Source organism: Grammomys surdaster, unplaced genomic scaffold (assembly GCF_004785775.1).
Source record: "Grammomys surdaster isolate TR1022 unplaced genomic scaffold, NIH_TR_1.0 140, whole genome shotgun sequence".
NCBI lineage: Eukaryota > Metazoa > Chordata > Mammalia > Rodentia > Muridae > Grammomys > Grammomys surdaster.
Window position 1 is genome coordinate 1,559,484 of NW_021604598.1, and position 22,214 is coordinate 1,581,697.

General features: G+C 43.4%; 1 protein-coding gene and 1 long non-coding RNA gene across 3 annotated transcripts in view; one reads left to right on the forward strand and one right to left on the reverse strand.

Annotated features, from left to right (window-relative positions):
- Positions 1-2,279, reverse strand: part of LOC114618114 — a 26,632-nt gene extending 24,353 nt beyond the window's left edge. The window contains exon 1 of one of the 2 annotated variants that reach the window (XR_003710921.1): positions 2,133-2,279. This is a non-coding gene — a long non-coding RNA (uncharacterized LOC114618114). The other variant, XR_003710920.1, reaches the window with a different exon arrangement.
- LOC114618112 (zinc finger protein OZF-like) lies at positions 2,107-21,838 on the forward strand. The gene is made up of 6 exons (XM_028763758.1): positions 2,107-2,513; positions 13,413-13,501; positions 14,109-14,235; positions 16,478-16,549; positions 17,207-17,289; positions 18,866-21,838. Exons 2-6 carry the CDS (start codon positions 13,469-13,471, stop codon positions 20,174-20,176), a joined length of 1,626 nt encoding a protein of 541 aa, XP_028619591.1. The 5' UTR covers positions 2,107-2,513; positions 13,413-13,468; the 3' UTR covers positions 20,177-21,838.
- The last annotated feature ends 376 nt before the right edge of the window (positions 21,839-22,214 follow it).

The window sequence follows — 22,214 nt, forward strand, 5'->3', positions numbered from 1 at the left end:
GAGGAGGAGGAGGAGGAGGAGGAGGAGGAGGAGGAGGAGGAGGAGGAGGAGGAAGAGGAGGGAGGGAGGGAGGGAGGGAGGGAGGGAGGGAGGGAGGGAGAGAGAGAGAACCCCAAACTTCTTCTATGAAACCAGTATCACTCTAATATCAAAACCAGGTAAAGACAACAACAAAAAGACTCAGCTACAGAACATAGACCCCCAAAATGCTCATTAAAATACTTGTAAATAGGGCTGGAGAGATGGCTCAGAGATTGAGGGCACTGACTGCTCTTCCAGAGGTCCTGAGTTCAATTCCCAGCAACCACATGGTGGCTCAATACCATTTATAATAAGGTCTGGTGCCCTCTTCTGGTATGCAGGCACAACTCTATGTACATAATAAATAAATAAATAAATCTTTTTTAAACATACTTGTAAATAGAATACAAACATACATTTAAAAGATTGCAAATGGATCTAGAGAGATGGCTCAGCAATTATGAGCACTTGTTGCTCTTGCAGAGGACCCAGATTCAATTCCCAGCACACGCTGGTTCACAACCATCTGTAACTTCATTTCCAGGGTATCTGATGCCCTCTTATGGCCTCCATGTCCACCAAGCATGAATGTGGTGCACAAACAGATATGCCAGCAAAATACATATAAAATGAAATGAATAAATCTAATAAAAACGCTAAAAACATTTTTAAAAAGATTATACATCTGAGTAAATTGGCTTTATCCCTGAAATGCAGGGATGGTCCAACATACACAAGTCAATAAATGTAATACATGAATGGACTTACAGACAAAAATCACATGATTATCTCATTAGGTGCAAAGAAAGCCTTTGACAAAATCCAACACTCTTGAGTACTCATAGGAGGCATTTCTTGCCCTGTGTGTGACCTAACATCTTTGTATCTATTAGGTTTATACAAACAGCGCTAGTCTCCACTAAACAAAAGACTAAGATTGCATCTGATGCCTATATCGGAGATTTTCTTTTTCTGGAACATATTTACCTGATGTTTCTATGGAGTGTTGTGTTTGTAGTGTGGTATCCAGCAAAAAAGACTGCTCAGACATAAGTTTAAGCCAATTTAAAAAAAAAAAAGTCTTTATTAGCCGGGTCTTTGTTACACTAGGTGTTTGGGATTCTAGTGTAGCACCGAGTCTTTCTCAGGGTGAGCTTTTAAACCCAAAAACCATATCCTGGTGACATTCTTCAGTTAACAAGAACAGCTAGCCAGAGGAGAGCTACAGAAGTCAAAAGGCAAGGCTTGTACGTTTAAAGACTTTGCCAGAACTACAGACTTTGATGGGTTAGGTCTTCGTTTTCATTTTGTTTTTTTGTTTTTCGAGACAGGGTTTCTCTGTGTAGCCCTGGCTGTCCTGGAACTCACTCTGTAGACCAGGCTGGCCTCGAACTCAGAAATCTGCCTGCCTCTGCCTCCTAAGTGCTGGGATTAAAGGCGTGCGCCACCACCGCCCGGCTCGTTTTCATTTTGGCTAGTGGTTCTGTCTATATGCTGAGTTTTGTGGCTTGAATGGTACTTCCACCATGAAGTCGGTTGTGCTAAGATCTGGGAACCTGTCACATGCTTTATGATTTTCTTTGTTACTGCAATAACCTCATGAAACAGTTACCATATTTTCATATGGAACTTGCAGTTCTGTTTTCGTGGGCCATAGTCACTCATTTTGGCTCGAGAATATTCTCAATCTCTCTCTGACACAGTCTCATTATTTAGGCTAGCCCTGAACGCAGAGATCTGCCTGCCTCTGCCTCCTGAATGCTGAGACTAAAGGCGGAGCGGCACCGAGCCTAGGCTAAGGCTAAAACAAGAAGTGGGGAGGAAGGGAGGAAGGAAAGTAGGGAGGAACAGGAAAGAGGAACGGAGGAATGGGAGGGAAGGAGAGAGATGGGGTGGGGGTTAAGATTTAGATCAGGCTTGGCGGACAACTGTGTGCTGCCATGTGAGAGCTCGGAATCCAACCTGCGTCCTCTTCAAGAACAATCCTCAAGCCATTTCTCCAGCTCCGAGAATTTTATCTCTGTCCAAGGTGGCTGGGACCCAAATCTCCCCGGCTTCTCGCCAGGACGGAAGAGGAAGTGACGCCTGCATAGACCCAATTTCTTTCCTACCGATGGCTGCTATCCTGTAGTTCGAAGTGTCTTTCTTCACCTCCGGTCCATCTTTACGTCTAGAGAGTCGCCGAGTCGGGGTGGGGGTGTGACGGCGGCCGTGGAGGGTCAGTTTAAGGCGTGGCTGTGTGTGCAGCTCGCCGAGAGGCGGTCCCCGTAGGCCCGAAGCCTGGGACGGGCGGGTCTCACGGGCACCCCGCCTCCCTCCGGTCGCTGCGAATGCTCTCCGAGCTTCCATCTGCTCGCTCGCCCTCTGCAGAAGCCTCCCTAGCCGCCTTCCAGGTTCCTCTTCCAGCACAGAACCCTGCCACGAGCTATCGCTCTGCAGCTGCAGCCGCAGCCGCCGCCTCCACCGCACAGCCCAGCGATTGTGGAGCTCGGGTGAGCGCCCCAGGCTGTGATTTGTTCTTGCAGAGTGTGGCTTTGTCTTTGCCATCGTTTGATTAATTCTGCCACATGACATCCGGGTAGAAAAAGTATTCTTAGGTATCTAGGAGTAAACGTTAACATTTAGAGGTGAATCTTTATTATTTGGCTTTTCCAGAACTCGCTAGATAGACCCGGCTGACCACAACTCCTGGAGATCCGCCTGCCTCTGCTGGGATTAAAGGCTTTTGCCACCGCCTGCTAAATGTTTATTTCCTTAATCTTTCCCTTTCTTCCTCCCTTCCTTTTCCATGCCTTTCCTTCCTCCCTCTCTCCATTTCCTTTCTCTTTCTTCACCTCTTGACTTTACTGCTAGTAAAACTGCTCATTCAGTGAGCTACTCACCCTTGCCCTGCGTGGTTTGTACATAAATGTACAGATACTGTGTGATTATGGCTTTCTACTGGTGAAAATAGGAGTACTCTGCTCTCTTCATTTGAAGTTTCTAGGCTGTACATGCTTATAGAGTTTCAAAGGAGGCGGGGGGAATTACCGTGATTCAGAGGTCGGAGATCAATTTCCAAGCGTTGTTTCTCACTTTCCGCCATCTGGGTGCTGGAGACCAGGCTTTCTGGCTTGGCCTTTACTCACTAGTTCTTCTCCATGGCGTCTGTTTGTTCTCTAAAGTAGGGTCTCATGTAGCTCAAGCTAGCCTACACCTTGCTATGTAATTGAGGCTGACTCTGAACTCTTAATACTCCAGACTTTACCTCTCAGATGTTGGAATTTTTGGTGTCTAGACATCATGCCTGACCCTATAGAAACTTTTGAAGAGTCTCAAGTTCTTTAAGAAAGTCTTAGGTTTTGCTATTTCTGATTGAAATCAAATGGTATATTTAAAAATTTGTGTATTTCTCCTCCCCTCCTACCCCCATGCACTTAGAGTAGCTCCAAAGGAGAGGTTGAAAACTGCAGTAATTGTTGATAGTAAGTACCATGTGCTTCTGGGCCATGTGGTCTGGAATTACTCAGTTCTACTTTAGTAACTTTGTCCATGGTTATCCTATGATGTCTGGTCATGAGTCACAGCTGTTTCTCAAAAGCAGAAAAAGAGGGCATTGTGCCTTGAGTGTGGTGTGTAGCTCAGTGGTAGTGGACTTACTTGGCATGCATGAGGCTCTGAGTTTAGCTTCCAGTTTGCTTAGGTTTGCTTTAAACTACCAAGAAGGCTAAGCCGTTGTCTGGCATTTTGATATCTTTGGATCTGCTGAGTGACTCAGACCAAGTGCTTGAAAACATTGTATTATATGCTTTAAAATTTTTTATTTACTATTTTTGTATAGACATGTATGGTAGGTGTGGCTGTGCATGTACCATAGCCACATACATGGAGACCAGAGGACAACTTTGTGGACGCCGTTCTTTATTTTGTGGGTTCTGGAGGGTGAATTCAGGTCTTTGGGCTTCTGTTGAAAGCTCCTTTGCTTTCTGAGCTCCCTGCTACTATAGTTGGCGACTGGAGTGCATTGGATGGCCCTGTAGATGACTGTAGATTTGTTAAAGTACATTCAAATCTTAAAAATGTTGCAGTCAAAATTCAAATATCGGTTGAGCGTTATACTCCATTTTGGTTGGTGTAGAAGGCAATAACCTGAATGAAATCTTCACATGAATGTCTTCACATGACCATCATTGAACCTTTAGAAAAATCTCAGCCCTAAATCTCCACTTTACATTTTTTAACTATACTTTCATATTTGTGTGTGCACACAGAGATGCCACAACAGACACGTGGGGGTCAGAGGACAACTTGCACTTCCCTCCTGCTATTTTGAATCCTGGGGAATTGAACTCCAGTCAGCTGTTTTACTAGCCTGTCTCCCATGGTGGGGAAGGGAGAAAGGGGGTGGTGTGATTGGTGTGTTTTACTTTTTGAACAAAGTCTCTCTATGTAGCTTAGAGAGGTTTTGTTTGTTTGTTTGGTTGGTTGGTTGGTTGGTTTGGTTTGGTTTGGTTTTCGAGACAGGGTTTCTCTGTGTAGCCCTGGCTGTCCTGGAACTCACTCTGTAGACCAGGCTAGCCTCGAACTCTCGAACTCAGAAATCCACCTGCCTCTGCCTCCCAAGTGCTGGGATTAAAGGCGTGCACCACCACCGCCTGGCTAGAAAGGTTTTGATATCATGATCTTCCTACTGTGGTTTCCTTACTGCTGGGATTGCAGATGTGAGTTACCATGCGTAGCTTTTTGCTTTTGTTGTGACAGGGTCTCCATGCGTATCCTTGCCTGGGTCAGAACTGGATAGGTAGATAATGGTCACCTGGAACTCACAAAGATCTGCCTGCCTCTTTCTCCCCAGTCACACAAAGGTGTTATAGAATTTTGAAAATGTTAAGTCATCAAGTCCCGTCAACGCAGTGTTAACACAGTTTGCCTGTAGCTGTTTTACGGTCTGTCAAGTTCTCTGGGGACTGTGTACTGGTATAAAAAAGAGGATTAGACAGCTAAGAGAGGTAGTGTTGTAAAGATGTGTTTGCTCATCTTGTCAGGTCAGTGGAGACTGCTTTCTACTCATTATAAACGAGAATGGAGAAAATGACATGACCTGCCCTACTGAAGACCAGTGGAAGCCATGTGTGGTAACAGAGGCCACTAATTGGGGCAACTCAGAAAATAAGGCAGAGAGAATCACGAGGCTAGCCTGGGCTACATAATGATGTCTCAAAACAAAACAGTTGGTGTGAGCACCTGCCTGCGTTCAGTTACTGGTTGCTTTACTTCAAGACTCAGGGAATTTTGCACTGGCTGGTGAAACTTTCTAAAGTTTCAGTGCTGTAGGTCAGGTAAGGACAATGGTCAATTGTGTTGACTGCGTTAAGGCGCATGATGGTTGTACCGAGTCTTTCATGTTGGTGTTTATGTTTAAACTCCTCAGGAGCACTTTTGTTACGACTGGTTTATTGATCATGTGAGTAGAGACTGCTAAGACCTCCCTTCCTCCAAACTCCCCCAGATGCCCATCATTGCTCTCTCAAATTTATCGCTTCTTGTTACATCATATATAAATGTGTGATGTCTCCAGCAGTAGGGACTTCCTTCCACCTCTGAGGGGCAAGCAAGGGCAATAGCAATAGCCTGTATGTTCTACAAGTCTCTAGGACAACCCAACCAACAACTCAAAAGAAGGCATCGCATGTCTTTTGTTAGGTGCTCTTTGGTTCTTGGAGCAAGCATTGTCAGCCCAGATGAGAAATGTACTACAGACAATTTAAACTTATCTCCAACTAGCTTACAAATAAATGAAACTCAGACTATGGTTATTTTATTTGGCTTTGATCCCTCATCTGTTTTCCTAACTGCTGGCCTGGCTACATCCCCAGTGCTATTCCCCAAATGCTAGCTGTTTCTTCTGGCCATGTGCTCATGGTCCATCTCCCCTCATGACACTTCTTCCTCTCTCTCCCTTGGTCTTCCTCCTTCTCCTTCTGCCACCCACAACCAGATAACTCAAACCCGCCTACCTCCATCCCTCCAGTAATTGGCTGTAGCCATTTTTATTTAACCAATAGTTTTGAATTAAGGAACAGGGTGCCTACAACAAAAGCTGGCAAATGTGAGAATTCACTTGTAGGCTTAGACCTTTGGGTACAAAATTTAGCATTACAGTACATAGCAACAGATCAAATTTTTTGAGATCTCAACAGAGAAATTTTCATTTTAACTATATATGTACATGTGTATACAGACTTACATGTATTACAGGATTTTTAAGGTAAGTAGTTAATATTATGATTCCTTATAACATTTTCAGACATCCTTACTGTTATTTTGCCCTCCTCCCTCCTTGTGTATTTCCTCCCTCCCTCCTCCTAGTTAAAGCTCCTCCCCCTCCCATCTCAGATCACTTACACTCAGTTACTCTCCTCTAGTATTGCCCCACACTCCTGACTCTGGCAGTGGTCCTTTCTACATTCCTGCCTTCTGCAGTTTCTCCAGGTTGTATACTCACATCTGAATGAAGATTTGGAGCTAGGAGCCTCAGATAAGAGAGAACATGTGTCTTTCTGGGTCTTGTACCTCACTCACTGTGATCCATCCGTTTACCTGCAAACTTCATGATTTTGTTTTTTTCTTCACAGCTGACTCGTATTACATAAGTTATGTGTACCACATTTTCACTATGCATTTGTTGGTTGAAGGACACTTAGGGTTGTTTCCAGTTCCCAGCAATTGTGCTATAGAGCAGTGGTGAACATGGTTGAACAGGTATCTGTGGAGTAGGATTTCAAGTCCTTTAGGGACGTGCCAAGGAGTGGTATAGCTGGGTCATATGGGAGATTTACTTTAGCTTTTTGAGAGTTCTCCATGCTTGAGCCTGGCAATGATGTCACACACCTTTAATCCTAGCACTCGGATAGCAGAAGCCATCCTGGGCTACAGAGCAAGTTTTAGGACAGCCAGGACTACACATAGAAACTTTATCTTGAAAAAAAAAAAAGGATGGAAGTGGGGTTGATTCTCCACACTGATTTCCACAGTGGCTCTACCAATTTGCAATCCCACCAACAGTAAAAGAAGGTTCCTTCTCCTCCCCCCCTCCCTGTTCAGCATTTGCTGTTGGTTAATCTTGGTCATCAACGATGGTTTTATTTAGTTTTCTCTAACTGCTAGTGATGATCACCGTTTTTGAGATGTTTCTTTCTTTTGTTCTTTTGAGAATTCTGTTCAGATCCCAGGTCCATTTTTTTGAGTGGGTCATTTGTTTCTTGTTTTGTTTTATTTGTTTTTTGTTTGTGTATGTTTCTCTCTCTCTCTCTCTCTCTCTCTCTCTCTCTCTCTCTCTCTCCCTCTCCCTCTCTCAGCTCTTTATATATTCTGGATAGTAATCCTTTGTCAGATGTACAGCAGGCAAAGATTCTCTTCTCTCCCATTTTGTGGACCATCTGGAGATAGTTTTTGGGCAGGGTGGTAGATAGGGGTCTAATTTTGTGCTTCTGCATGTGGGCATCCAGTTTTCCCAGTACCATTTGTTGAAGGTGCTTTCTTTCTCCTGCTTAAGGGTTTTTTTGTTTTTGGTTTTGGTTTTGGTTTTTTGTTTGTTTTTTTGACAATTTTATCAAATATTAAGTGGCTGAAGTTACTTGTGCTCATGTTTGGGTGTTTGATTTTGTTCCATTGGTCCGAGTGTCTGTTTTTGTGCACATTGTTTATGGCTGGCTCTGTATCGTAAGATCTGGGATAGTAATCCCTCTTCTCTGGTTCTTTTTGTTTAGGATTACTTGGCTGTCTTGAGTCTTTTGTGGTTTCATATGAACTTTAAGATAGCTTTTTTTCTATTTCTGTGAAGAATGAGATGAAGATTCTTCTTCATTTTGGGAACAGGATCTTGCTATGTAGCCCTAGTATAAATGTCAAAAAAAATCACTGAAGGAAGACTCCAGACTCAGATAGTATGCAAAGACAAAGAGCGTTTATTCTGCAGAAACAACCAACATACAGGGGGGTCAACCATTACTTGAAATAGTGACCCTAGACAAAGGCACAAAGGCCCTCTTAAAAGGAATTAGGGGAATTGTAAAAAAGGATTAAGTAATCTAAAGTTTCATTGGTGGGTGCTAGGGCCTCACAGGTGGTCAGTAGTCTGCATTCCTATGTCATTAATGTTTAACCGTAGGATGAGATAGGACTGCCCAGCGCAGATGGCCCATCCTGGGATATTTTCTCATTCTTGTGGTTATCCCTAGACTGTTCTTTTGGGGGTGGGGAGAGTTGGTGCCTTATAGCCTAGTTCCTGGGACCTGTGGTCTGTTCCTGGAGCTGGTGCCTCATGGCCTTCTTCTCAAAATCAGGCCTGGTTCTTACATGGAGACAAAGGGGGTTTATGTCAGACTTTCACTGTTGACTTGGAACCTGTAGCAATCCTCCTGCCTTTACCTCCCAAGTGTGTGGACAGTGTAGGCTACCATACCTAGTTCTGTTTGCTTCCTCCACTTTCTATGCCAGAGAGCAAATTGAAGGGATTCTGCCAGTTGTCAAGAGTGTCTATATTCTATTTACACACATAGAAAATAGGAAAATGGCCACAGGGTTGCCCTGCTCTCTAGTTAGTCCCTCTGTGAGTTTAGAGCTGTTAAAGGCAGAGTGGAAACCGGCGGTGGAGTGCCTGCCTAACGTGGACAGGACCTGAGCACTACATCAAACAATAGCAATAACAACAAAAACACGGTCAACTGACGCACCATAAAATTAAAGTTTAGCTGCATATGGCAGTACTCGAGAGGCAAAGGCAGGAGGATCTCTGAATTTGAAGCTAGCCTATTCTATGTGAGTTTGAGGCTAGCCTGTTCCACATCTCAAATTCCATGTTAGTCTTAACCAACAAACCAAACCTTTAGAAATACTAACTTCAAGCTAGGTATGCTTCAAGCTAGGTTCCATATTTGTAATTCTAACACTTGGGAGGTGGAGACAGGAGAATCAGGAGTTCAAAGTTGTATTCTCTCCCTCTCCTCCTCCTCCTCCTCCTCTTCTTCCTCCTCTTCCTCTTCCTCCTCCTCCTCCTTCTCTCTCTCTCTCTCTCTCTCTCTCTCTCCATCTCCTTCTCTCTTTCTCTCTAATTTAACTTTTTATTGATTCTTTGCGAGTTTCACGTCATGCACCCCAGTCCCACTTATCTCCCTGTTCCTTCATATCCACCCTCTGCCCTTGCAACCTACTCCCCAAAAGAAAAAACTCTCACTGTGGAAGCTGTAGCGTGTCCCAGTGTATCCTACACGACACTCTTTTGTCCACACTTCTTGCAAACGCTCATTGCAGTGAGTCACTGGTCTGGTTCAAGGCCTCTCTGACTTCTGCTACACCATCAATACTGGATCCTCACCAGGACTCCTCAGATATCCTGTTGTTGCCCTGTGTCATGGAGATCCTGCAGCTTTGGATCTGCAGGATTGGCTCCTTCCTGCACTCCAGCAGTTCATAGATGTTGAGGTGAATCAGTCAAAGCTCTGGATCTGGTCCTAGGTTGGTAGCTGAGTCAAGTCAGTCAGCCCACCAGCTCTCTGACACCCTACCAGTGTGAGCTATGCAGCACTGCCCCAGCTAGCTCACCCAGTGCCACGGCTGGCAAGGGGCAGGCTCTCCTGCTCTCACACACTTGGGGCTGGCTCACCCACAGCCCTCACAACCAGGGTCAGTTCTGCTGTGGTGCCCAGGTAAGGTAGAGGGCCCAGTCTCCCATGCTGTAGCCGGTGAGAGGTAGGGCCAGCTCTCCCACCATCATGACCCCAGGGTCAGCTCTCCTGATTGATGCAGGTGGCGTAGCAGGGGAGGGCATCTCTCCCTTGCCCATGCCACCACACTGCAGATGAAGGGCCAGGCCAGCTCTCCCATGCTCACATCCTTGGACCAGCTCACCCTCAACTCCTGAAACTAGGGCCAGCTCTACTGTGCTTCCTGGGCAAGATGCAGGCTCTCTCCTGAGTACTACAGCTGCTGAGGGTTGAGGCCAGCTATGTACAACCCTTAGACATAGGGATGGCCGCAGGGCCCTTGTGACAGACCCCCGCTGCTGCAGGGCCACAGACCCAGACATAGCCCAGAACCTCACAATGGCCTTAGGTGGTTTCACAGCCTACTCACGTCAGGCTGTCCAGTTCTACCTCTCCTTGTTGTGCACACATCCTTCTACTTCTCTTTCTCTTCCATCTCTCCACCACTTACTTGTTCCTTTTAGTGGCACCTGGGGCCTCTGAGTATCTGAGTCATCTTAGGAAGTGGTACCAGGCAGAGGTCTTGTGCAGTCTGCTCATCTGGACCTATGTGGGACCTGGCTGAGAGTTTTCTCCCATCTTGAGTCTTATAGCAAGTTCAAAGCCAGACTGGGCTACATGAGTTTTGTCTCAAAAATAAATAAATAAATAAATAAATAAATAAATAAATAAATAAAATCTTTACTTCATAGAAGTGATTGGTAGTGCTTGTGGACGTCACTACTATATTGTACAGTACAGGTATAGGCTGACTTCTGATCATGTTGAGGCATGAATTACAATCACAGAAAATCAAAGCCATGGCTGCACAGACCTTTATCCCAGCACTTAGAAAACTGAGGCAAGAGTGTGGTTTAAAACTCGTGTGGGGCGCAGGCGGGGTCGGGGACGCCTGGCTCCGCAGCCCCTGGAACCGCGGCTCAGTCGGTCTTCAGAGCCGTGCCTCCAGCTTCCCGTGCTACAGTGGTGGTCCCAGCTGATTGTTCGATCTTGCCAGGGCTGTCGCCAGGGCTACACTGCTGAGCAGTCCCCAGAACCACGGTTGCAGAGGAGAGAGGGAGCCCCGCGGATGGCTGGGACAGGAAGAACAGCTGCTGCAGGCAAGAGAGCCCCAGAGGACGGCTGCAGCAGGGAGGGGTAGAGAGGCTTTCCCCACTTACACAAAGAGAGTCCAGAGTTCCAGGAGACTTGTGGAATCGAAGATATAGAAGTTTTATTGACCATGATGATGTATCTAAATGGTGGTGCTCTCCCACAAAATGCCAGGAGGGGCTCCATTATATTGGGGAGAGGGGAAGGAGGGGCTTGGGAGATGAAAATTTAGATAACCACGCCCCGGCTTTTAGGTAATTCATTAATATGTAAATCTTGAGGCAGAGACCAACAACTTCCTACATTCAATCTAAATTCACCACTATGTAGCTATCATATTGAAACAGTTACTGGTAGTGTCTAGACCTGCTTTTCTATTGTCTACTCTGGAGGGTCGGTAGGGTAATTGAATAGGTTTATGGAAAACCAGCAAGATGATGCAGCAGGTAAAGGCATCTGCCTCAAGCTAGATGACCTGGGTTTAATCCCCCAAATCCTTATGGTTGAAGGAGAGAACCAAGTTATTCTCTCTCCTCTACATGTATAAGGTGAGCACTCCTCTATACACAAAATGAAATGAAATTGGTTTTTAAAAATAATAATGGTTCATATATAAATATATTGCATATCCATGCATTGGTCTTCAGTAAGTGGCAGTGTTTTAGTAATGCCCCTACTACAAGGTCACTATCTTTAGTGTGCTCTTTAGTGAGCTCATGTATGATAATGAACTGTTGCCTCTTGATGATTGGTAGGAAGAGGTTTCTATAAACTCCACATAGAAGTGTAGTTTCTCTATCCCTTGAGATACCTAAGTAAGGCTGCCTTAGCGTGGAGAAAGGAGCATATGGGCAATTCCACCTTCAGCATGGCAACTGCTAAAGTGCTCCATGGCCAGACCTGCCCTTCCTTTTCAGAGAGTCTGATTCAGGCCTGAACAGTCACACTACCCTGCTTGGTTTACTTTAGGGGCACTTAGTATACTAGTGAATGCTTGAGTTAGTTTTCTGTCACTGTGATAAATACTTAGCATTGGAGTTGGGGCTAGGATCAGCTGGTAGGCTAGTTGCCTAGAATACCCCAAGACCCTGTTTCTATCCAGCACCACATAAGCCAGGTATAGTAGTGCGCACCTGTAATTCCATGATGTAAGAGGTAGAGGCAAGAAGATTAGGAATTCAAGTTTATCCTCGGCTACATTGGGACCAGCCTAGACTACATGAGACCCTGTCTCAAAACAAAGAAAACTTGACACCAGCATCTTTAAAGGAAAAAAAAAAACCATCTATTGCTCTGTGTTCCAGAGGTTTTAATCCAGGTTCCGCTGGCCATGTTTCTGGGCCTGTGGTGAATCAGACATGATGGTGGGAAAGGTACCACGGAGCAGAGCTGCTCACCTCACAGCAGCCAGGAAGCAGGAGGAGAGCAAGAGGACGAACAGAAAAAAATGCCATCTTCAGTGACCTACTTCTGTCATCTAGGTCCCACACCCTGAATTCTGCCACCTCACAATAGCACATTAAGTTATGTGTCCAGGACTGGAGAGATGGCTCAGTGGTTAAGAGCACTAACTGCTCTTCCAGAGGCCCTGAGTTCAATTCCCAGCAACCACATGGTGGCTCACAACCATCTGTAATGGGATCCGATGCCCTCTTCTGGTGTGTCTGAAGAGAGTGACAGTGTACTCATATACATAAAATGAATAAATCTTTTTTTAAAAAAGTTATGTGTCCATCTATGGTTTAATCAATTGGTGATAGATCTCTCACTATCCAGTCACTCTCAAAAGCTGCACCTCTGAACATTGCTGTATCACCAAGCTGTCAACACATTAGTGTGTGAGAACATTTTAATACCCAAACCATAATAGTGTGGATTATAAATGAGGTTCCTCGTATGTGGGTTTGAAAAAGTACGACATAAGCCTCATGAGATATATTACAAATAGACAAATAGAAAAAATGTTACCTCTCCGACTTGAAGTTGTCTTCCTTATGAAATGAGACATTTTCCAGTGGGTATTGTGGTTCACCAGCTTGTTTCCGGGTCTTAGGTGAGACAGACTGCTCTAGAGCTACACGGCTGTGGATAGTCCTGAGTCTTCTCAGGTGTGCAGGATTACAGGTGTTCACATTAGGGCTTCAAATATCGCCTAGTTCACAGACCTCAGGCACACCTCTGAGGTACTGTCTAGATTAAGGTTAGCCTCTGAGAATGTCCATGAGGGATTACCTGGATTAGGTTAATTTATGGGAGAAGACCCGTCTTAACTTCGGCTAGCATCCTGGAGTGTGTAAACGGGAGAGTGAGCTGAGCAGTACACCCATTGCTTCCCTGCTTTCTGACGGTGGCTGTGATGGTGGCTGTGACGGGACCACCATGATGAACTGTAACCTGACACTGTGAGCCAGAGTCAGCCCTCCCTCCTTCAGTTGCTTTTATCAGCAACACATTTTTTACCACCACAACAGGAAAGGACACTATGGAAGGCAGAGTGACATCACAGTGTAAAATTTAAAGGCAACTCTGACTTCTCTTGACTTCTGTCTTTTCCAGGAACTCTGTGCAAGGACTCAGATCCCATTCTCGAAGAAAAGAGAAAGGTAGAAAAAATGGTGGCTGACTGCCTGACAAATTGTTACCAGGTATGTAGAACTATGTCTCCTAAGTGACATGCTTACCTCTACCTTGTAGATGCACCTTCAGGACAGGCTTGCTGTCCAGAGCTTCTAGAACAAGTAGTAAACAAGCAGGCACTCAAGAACTGAGCGCCTAGCTGAGCTTCTGTGAGAGTGGGGCCTCTGATGTGGTATTATGAGAAAATCATCCCAGGATTCCGTAATTACTAACTAATCTTGATACTCTTAATGCCAAATGTACATTGATCATGTCCAAGTCCATTCAGTTATTCTGACAGATGATAAAGAAGGTCTAGTATTCTTTTCTTGGAGTATTTATCTGTTACTGTTGAGATGGTATATGCAACTTAGAAGTATATTTCAAAAAAAATGAGAGAAGGGCTTCTAGTCTGGTTGGGGCAAGGTCTGCCCACCTGTCAGAAGGGTTATTAGTGACTGGAGCAGACCGACAGGTTGAGTGCAGATGTTGGTGGGAGTATTGGGACCTCTACGCTCTGGGGCAGTCACTGGCAGCTCTCAGATTCCTGTATGGGTATTGGTTCTCACTCTTCAACTGTAGAAAACATTGGTATGTATGTTATTGTTACTCAAATAATGTGTGTGTATGTTTTAGGTCTCAGTAACTTTTGATGATGTGGCTGTGGACTTCACCCAAGAAGAATGGATTTTATTGGATCAAGCTCACAGAGACCTCTATAGAGAGGTGATGCTGGAGAATTACCAGAACCTGGCCTCAGCAGGTAAGATTGCCACCACTCCTTATAGCTCCCCAGAGGGAGTGCTGGTGTACTGAGGGATCCGAGAGCAAGGAAAGTAAGAGGCACACAGACTTTGTCCTAAGCCCATAACCTGTTTGTGGAAGATTCAAGAGATTAAAGGTTTCCAGTGGATGCCTAAACTGTAGATAGGACTGAACTGTATATACAGTAGTAGCTTTTTTGAGTTGCAGCAAAACTTGCATGAATTCCTTTTTTCATGATTTCACAGATTGGAGGTTTATTTATTTACTTATATTTTGGAATAAAAGATCCGATTGTAGTTATGGTTGACCTTGAACCCCTGATCCTCCTGTCTCCACCTCCCAAGTGCTAGGATTACAGATATGTACCACAACAACTGTCTGGAGACTGCTTGAGAGTAGATATTAGCATTGGACTGGAGAGGTGGCTCAGCAATAAAGAGTACCTGCTGATCATGCAAAGGACCCAGGTTTGGTTCCCTGATCCAGGTTTGGCAGCTCATAACTACCTGTAATTCCAGTTCCAGAGACTGGCTCCCTCTTCTGGTCCCTCAGGGACTGTATGCACATAGTACATGTATACATGATAGCTAAACAAATAAGAAATGAAATGTCTAACAGTAGAGGTTAGCAACCTCAGCATATAGGTTTCCCTCCCACTCTTTTCTTTCCTTATTGTCTAGAACTTTTTTGTTAAGTGAGGCTCCTTACAACTTCTCTTTCACATATCTAAATTGCCATTATGACTACTGTTATGTTTTGAGGCCATTAGTAAAAATGAGGGCTATATGAGCACACCTGTTGCTATATGGGTTTTTGTTTTGTTTTGTTTGAGGCAGGGTCTCACTATGTAGCCATGGCTGAACTGGAACTCACTGTGTAAATCAAGCTCCCTGAATTCAAAGAAATCTGCTTCCCATGTGCAAATGCTGGGATTAAAGGTTTGTGCCACCATGCCACCATGCCTGGCAAGTTTTGTGTGTATTGCAGCAAGCTAAGGTGCTGAGTGACTAGTGAGCAGGCAGCAGAGGCAGCATGGCTAAGATGGGCAAAGGATGATTGGCATCCAGGGACGAGCAGAGGAGTAGTGTGAGAGTCTGCAATTCTACTCAAACTGCTGTGCAATTCTATATGAAAATTTTTTGGGAATTTACATTTCATATTTTCAGGACAGAGTAGATAATATGTAACTAACCACAGACAGCAAAACCATGAATAAGTGGGGCTGTTAAGTGGTAGTTCATAAAATGCTGTACTATATGAATGCCAGTTACCCTGTCAGAAACATAAATTATTGGCTGGGCATGATGGTGCATAGCTTTTGGGAAGCAGAAGTAGATGTGCCTTTGTAAGTTTAAGGCCAACTACATAGTGAGTTCCAGGATAGCCAGAGCAACATAGTGAGACTCTGTCTCAAAATAAATAAAAAATCACTCAGTCAATCAATTAATTAATTAATTAATTTAACGTATATACGTATGCTGTCACTGACATACCAGAAAAGTGCATTGGATCTCACTACAGATGGTTGTGAACCACCATGTGGTTGCTGGAATTGAACTCAGGACCTCTGAAAGAGCAGACAATGCTCTTAACTGCTGAGCCATCTCTCCAGTCCCCAAATAAGTACATTTTTAAAAATTAAATTTATCGAGTTGGGATGTAGCTGGGTGTTCTATGCAAGTACCTATGTTTGATCTCCAGTACTGTGGAGAGGGTAGAGGTGGTCATTCTCTTCCTTTGGCATACTGATTCAAAAACCTCAGAGTACTAAGTTTAACCCAGATGAGTCTGATACTATGTAGCCTGCTGTTTGAAAGTAAAATTATCTTTGTTTCACTTTACTTTCTATTTGACTTGAGTATTGGTGTTTTCTTAGAGTGTATATAATCATTAACTAGAGTGTCTCAAATCAGCGGTAATTCATCATCAGGGCATAGAAAAGGCAGTATTTGCTTGTTTAACCTATAAGAAATAATTACCCTGCCTTCATTAGATGCACAGGGCCTGTCGTGGTGAACACATCTTTAATTGAACCGTTCAGGAGGCAGACAGGCAGCTTTTTGTGAGTTTGAGGCCAGCATGGTCTACATATTGAGTTCCACAACAGCCAGCATTCCATAGTGATGCCCTGTCCAAAACCAGAGCAAAACAAAACAGAACGAAAAAACAAAATTATACTGATTTGTACTCTCTTGCATGAACTTCCTCTTCCTCTATGAATGCATTTTGCCATGTATAAGGATGTGAGGTCATCAAACCCAGTCTGATCTCCTGGTTGGAAGAAGAGGATTTGCACAGAGAAGATCTCCAAGGTGAGTGTTTATGAAGAAGATATTTTCAATTAGAATGTGACATCTTTCTAAGATGCACTTGATGGCTCTAAGTGTGGGCCATGTACCAGGAGAGAAAGGAAATCTTCTACTCTTACTTTTTGCCTTCTCAGGTTTTTGTGTAATTTTGCAGAATAACCTATTGGGTTTCATGGTTCTCATATGTATTTGTTCAGATCTTTGCTACCTTGCAGCCCTAATAATATGATTTTCGTTCACCATGAGTTTTAATTTTCAAAGAGTCAGTTTGAAATAAAACATGGAAAACCCTTGGGCTGGTGAGATGGCTCAGCGGTTAAGAGCACTGACTGCTCTTCTAGAGGTCATGAGTTCAAATCCCAGCAACCACATGGTGGCTCACAACCATCTGCAATGAGATCTGATGCCCTCATATGGGTGTCTGAAGACAGCGACAGTGTACTTACATATAATAAATAAATAAATCTTTAAAAAAAAAAAAAACATGGAAAACCCACATCCTTAGTGTAGTCAATTTATTGACCTTGTCAAAATGATCGCTGTACTTTCTTCCTAACCAGATTCAGTGGAACAATCAAAAAAAGCCCCATGGTTGTTAACTTTGAAACTGACCATTTATTTTTCTCCAACCCTTAATTTTGTTTTTCTGTTTATCTTCAGAATGGGAAATGCCACTTGGCACCCAAGAGTCAACATTTCATCAGGATTTTTTGAGGGGACAGACTTCCAGTGGAGTACAAACAGTAAGACTGACCAGAGACAATTGTCATTTCCCTCACTCAGAGATGATTATGAACTCCATTGTAGGAAGCCAAATGGCATACACGCAGGAGGGATAAGCAGTGTATCTGGGAAGTGTTTTGAATAGAATACATTTTGAGGTGTCCAAAAACTATCACAAAACCTGTTCTTTAAGAGATCCTTCTGCCCACAGTGGCTCAGTGGGTGAAGACTCTTGATGCAAAGCCTAACAACGTAAGTCTGGTCCACAGGAGCCACACTGCAGAAGAGAGCTGACTCCCACAGGGTGTCCTCTGACCGCTACATGCACACTACCGTATGCACTGCACTCTCCCCTCCAAAATACATAAACACAATCTTGTCTGTTTACTTTACTTACTTGAGACAGGGTTTTACTTAAGTACCCTTGGCTGGCCCAATACTCATTATCTAGACCAGAAAGACTTCTAACTCAGTGAGATCTGCCTACCTCATTCAGCATAATTATTTTTAAAAAAGATATCACAAGTGCATGGCCCCACATCTGTAACTACATACTAGCTTTTAAGGCAATTCTGTGTCTATCTTAATGATTCTTTTGAGCTTGGATCAAATAGCAACTACTGTCACATCACTCCAGTTGAAAGAAAACATGGCAGAAATTCTAAACATGCTCCAAAAAAGTTAAATGTGCTTTATCATTCATTCATTTAACAGGAGAGAAAAAAGTCTTAATAAATTATGAGATTAACCAGGAAATTTCTTATTTACCACACTCACGAAAGTTTAGGAATTTTGTAGAAAAATCAACACAAATGATAAATACACAAGAGAAGTAATATCTACCTAATTAAAAGAAATGTCTTAGAGTCTAGGGCAAAACTTGGGGTGATAGAGCCTTCCCGAGTACATATTACTGCATATATATACCTGACTTATGAAATTCTTAAAATCATTTCATTAAAGTACCGAAGCAAGCCCAGGTATGGTGATGCACGCCTTTAAGCACTTGGGAGGCAGAGGCAGAGGCAGAGGCAGAGGCAGAGGCAGATGGATCTCTGTAAATTTGAGATCAGTCTGATCTGCATATCCAGTTCCAGGATAGCCAGAGCTGTATAATAGAGAGGTACCTTTCCATAAATAAAGGTAGATAGATAGATAGATAGATAGATAGATAGATAGATAGATAGATAGATACGTACATACGTAGGTAGGTAGGTAGGTACGTAGGTAGATAGGTAGGTAGATAGGTAGATAGATAAATGAAGGCTGAGGCAAGCGGCTAGGTATGATTGCATACGCCTTTTAATTCTAGCATATAGAATGCAAAGACAGGTGGATCTCTAATTTTGAAGACAGCCTTCTCTACATAGAGCTTTAGATCAGCCATGGCTACATAGTAAAACACTCAAAAACTAACAAAACTACTAAAATACTGAGGCATCTTCCAGGATTAGAACTGATGGTTCTGGACTTTAGGAAAGGAGTCTTACATGTAGTCAAAATGGCAAAAATCATTGTTTTTGTGCCCTCACATAAGTGGAATCCTTTAATAAGTCTGAAAAACTGTCTAACCCCAATTCATCCCTTTATCAACAGGGCAGAAGCCACAGTGCTCGAGAACTCTGTTACTATACACAATGTGGAGAAATTTTCAGTGAACACTCATATTTCAAGACACATGTGAAAACGCACAGTGCATGGAACACTGGACATCTCAGCCACTCAGATCAGGATGCATCTGCTCCAGTACACACCATTAAAACGTACCCATGTAAGCTTTGTGGGAAAGCCTTTGGGCGATCTTCAAATCTCAATAGACACCTGCGAAGCCACACTGGAGAAAAACCCTATGAGTGTAAGGAGTGTGGGAAAGCCTTCACTACCTACTCAAGGCTAGTGGAACACTTTAGAACTCACACTGGAGAAAAACCGTATAAATGCAAGGATTGTGGGAAAGCCTTTGCTAAGCGGTCAGGCCTTATAACACACATATCAACCCATGCTTCAGAGAAACCCTTTGCATGTAAAGAGTGTGGGAAAGCCTTTGCTTCATCCCCACGACTTAGTCAGCATATAAGAATTCACAGTGGAGAGAGACCCTACATATGTAAGGAATGTGGACGAGCCTTCCTCACTTCCTCGTACCTGCGGAACCATGTAGGAAGAACTCACAGTGGAGAAAGACCCTACATATGTGGAGAATGTGGAAAAGCCTTCCATTCTTACTCAAATCTACGTAGACATGTAAGAACTCACAGTGGAGAAAGACCCTATATATGCAAGGAATGTGGAAAAGCCTTCCTCAATTCCTCATACCTACATAACCATATAAGAAAAACACACAGTGGAGAGATGCCTCACATATGTGGTGAATGTGGGAAAGTCTTCCATGCTTCCTCATACCTGCGTAGACACTTAAGGACTCACAGTGGAGAGAGACCATGCATATGTAAGGAATGTGGGAAAGCCTTCCTCAACTCCTCGTATTTACGTAAGCATCTAACCATTCACACTGGAGACAAACCCTACGAGTGTAAGCAATGTGGGAAAGCCTACCGCAAGTACAATCTGCTACACGACCATTTAAAAACTCATGCGGTAGAAAAGCCGTTTGAATGTGATGTATGTGGAAAATCCTTTCAGTATTTCTCATACCTCACTAAACACATTCGTATTCACACCGGAACAAAACCTTATAAATGTAAGTACTGTGGGAAAGACTTCACTACTTCCTCAAGCCGAACTGAACATATCCGAACTCACACTGGCGAGAGGCCTTATGAGTGTACGGAATGTGAGAAAACCTTCAGTTCCTCATCTAACCTCATTCACCACGTAAAAATCCATGCTAGAGAGAAACCTTTTGTTGAGAATGTAGGGAAGCCTACAGTAGATTTTCCCTGCTAACCAAACACTAGTAACTCAGGTAAACAGTCACTTAAGATAGGAGGAATGCCAGAAACCCTTCACCCCTCATGTCTTGGTTTCGTCAGACTGGGACTTACACTACTAAGAAGCCAAGGAATGTCCAACAGCCCCCAGCTGTGACAGTTTACTCTGAAAACATGAAAAGAACTCATACTCAAGATGTCCCATGAATTTACGGAAATAGTAAAGCCCTCACTCCTTCCTAGGACCATACTAAATGTGTGAGACTTCACAGTGAAGGGAAATCACTGATGTAAGATGCATAGAAGGTTGTAGTTCTATTAAATATTTTAAAATCACTTTTCCCAACAGTTGAGAAAACCTTATGAAGGTAAGGAGTGTTAGAAAGTAACGTGAACTCCATTCTCAGTATTTAGTAACATTATAATTCATACCCAAGAGAAATTAACTATAAGGAACTTTTGTCCACGTGCCCTCAAGTGTGGTGTGCTGGCAGCATTAAGGCCTGTTGGGTGATATTTATTTTGAACTTTTGTCCTGATTCCTGTCCTGATAGTCCTCGAGTTATGATATGTTTTCTTTCCTACAAGCAACACCATTTCATCTTGGTTGCTACAACTTCTGTGTAGTAAGCTGGTATTATGAGGACTTTTGAACTATAAACATTGTTTTAGTGTAATGCAGATTCTGTTGTTGGCTTACCAACTATTAAACATGCTACTCTATAGTAACTTACAGCAGCTGAGTTTCATAATACAGTCTTCAAGGTTGTTAAAGTGCCCTTGCTCCCTTTTCACAACTTTTAGATAAAAGTTGATAAACAAGTAAGCAAACAAGCTAGTAGAATTCCTTTCACAAACAGTTGAGCTAGGAATCCATAAATCCATCAGTCCTCGATGGAGCCAGAGCCCTCAAGATCCAGACGGCTCTCGTCCTACACTGCGAACTCTACAGCCCTATGGTCCAAGCCTGCAGTACATGAATGTTTGGGGGTACATTTCAGATATAATACAACCCCTCCTGGCTTCTGGTAATTCCTCAAGATTACAGATAACTCGAATGCTTGGGGACATGTTTTATAATCATTATAATTTGTAGTTGTATCCTATTGTATGTGCATATTGGGAGTGGGATAGGTGTACGTGTCACAGTGCACATGGGGAGGTCAGACATGGCTTGGCAAGCCTTAACTCACTGAGCTGTCTCACCGACATGTACTTTTCATATTCTGAGCAATTCAATGAGGCCCAGAGAGATGACTCTGTGGTTAAGAACACTTTCTGTTTCAGAGGACCAGAGTTTAGTTCCCAGCATTCACACTGAGATGTTCACAACTGCCTTTACTCAAGCTCCAGGGGATCAGACTTCCTCTTCTAGTCTCTGGGTACCCACAGACAAGTGCACATACAGTCACATAAATAAAGTCTTTTAAAAAGGAAAAAAAAACAACTAATAGAATCCCAAACTCTATTATTTTCTAAGAACCCACTAAGCATGTATGTCCCATGTCCTAAATCAATCTAGATCAAAACTGAAGGTAAATAGAGACATCACCTATATATACTCTTGCTTATTAGAATTATTCAAAAGTATTGATCTTAACATTTTTTTTCCAGCCGTACTTTTGCTTCTTGGCATAAATTTCAATAAACATTGTGGCTAAGGCTTTTCTTGCTTCCATCCCAGCCTCCTGTCCCTGTGTTTTGCCTCTGGCAGACCTGGATAGTAGGTACATCGTTCTGTGCTATCTCTCAGTACTATGCATAAGAAACTTCATTTAGGGCTGGTGAGATGGCTCAGTGAAGAAAGGCTAGGCTCACAACCAAAAAGATAAGAAACTTCATTTAGTCAGACACCATATGACTTCCTACAGAAACTCCTAGCAAGCATTTCTTCATAGTTGGTGTCTTATGTATTGTTTGCTGTGCTTTGGGAAGGGCCGATGTACAGTTGCCGCTCTGTTACATTTTTATTTTGTAGAAGGCAACAAATGCATGATTTATAGCAGAAGACAACCTGCAGCAGGCCATACGAGTTCCAGGGATCCAACTCATGT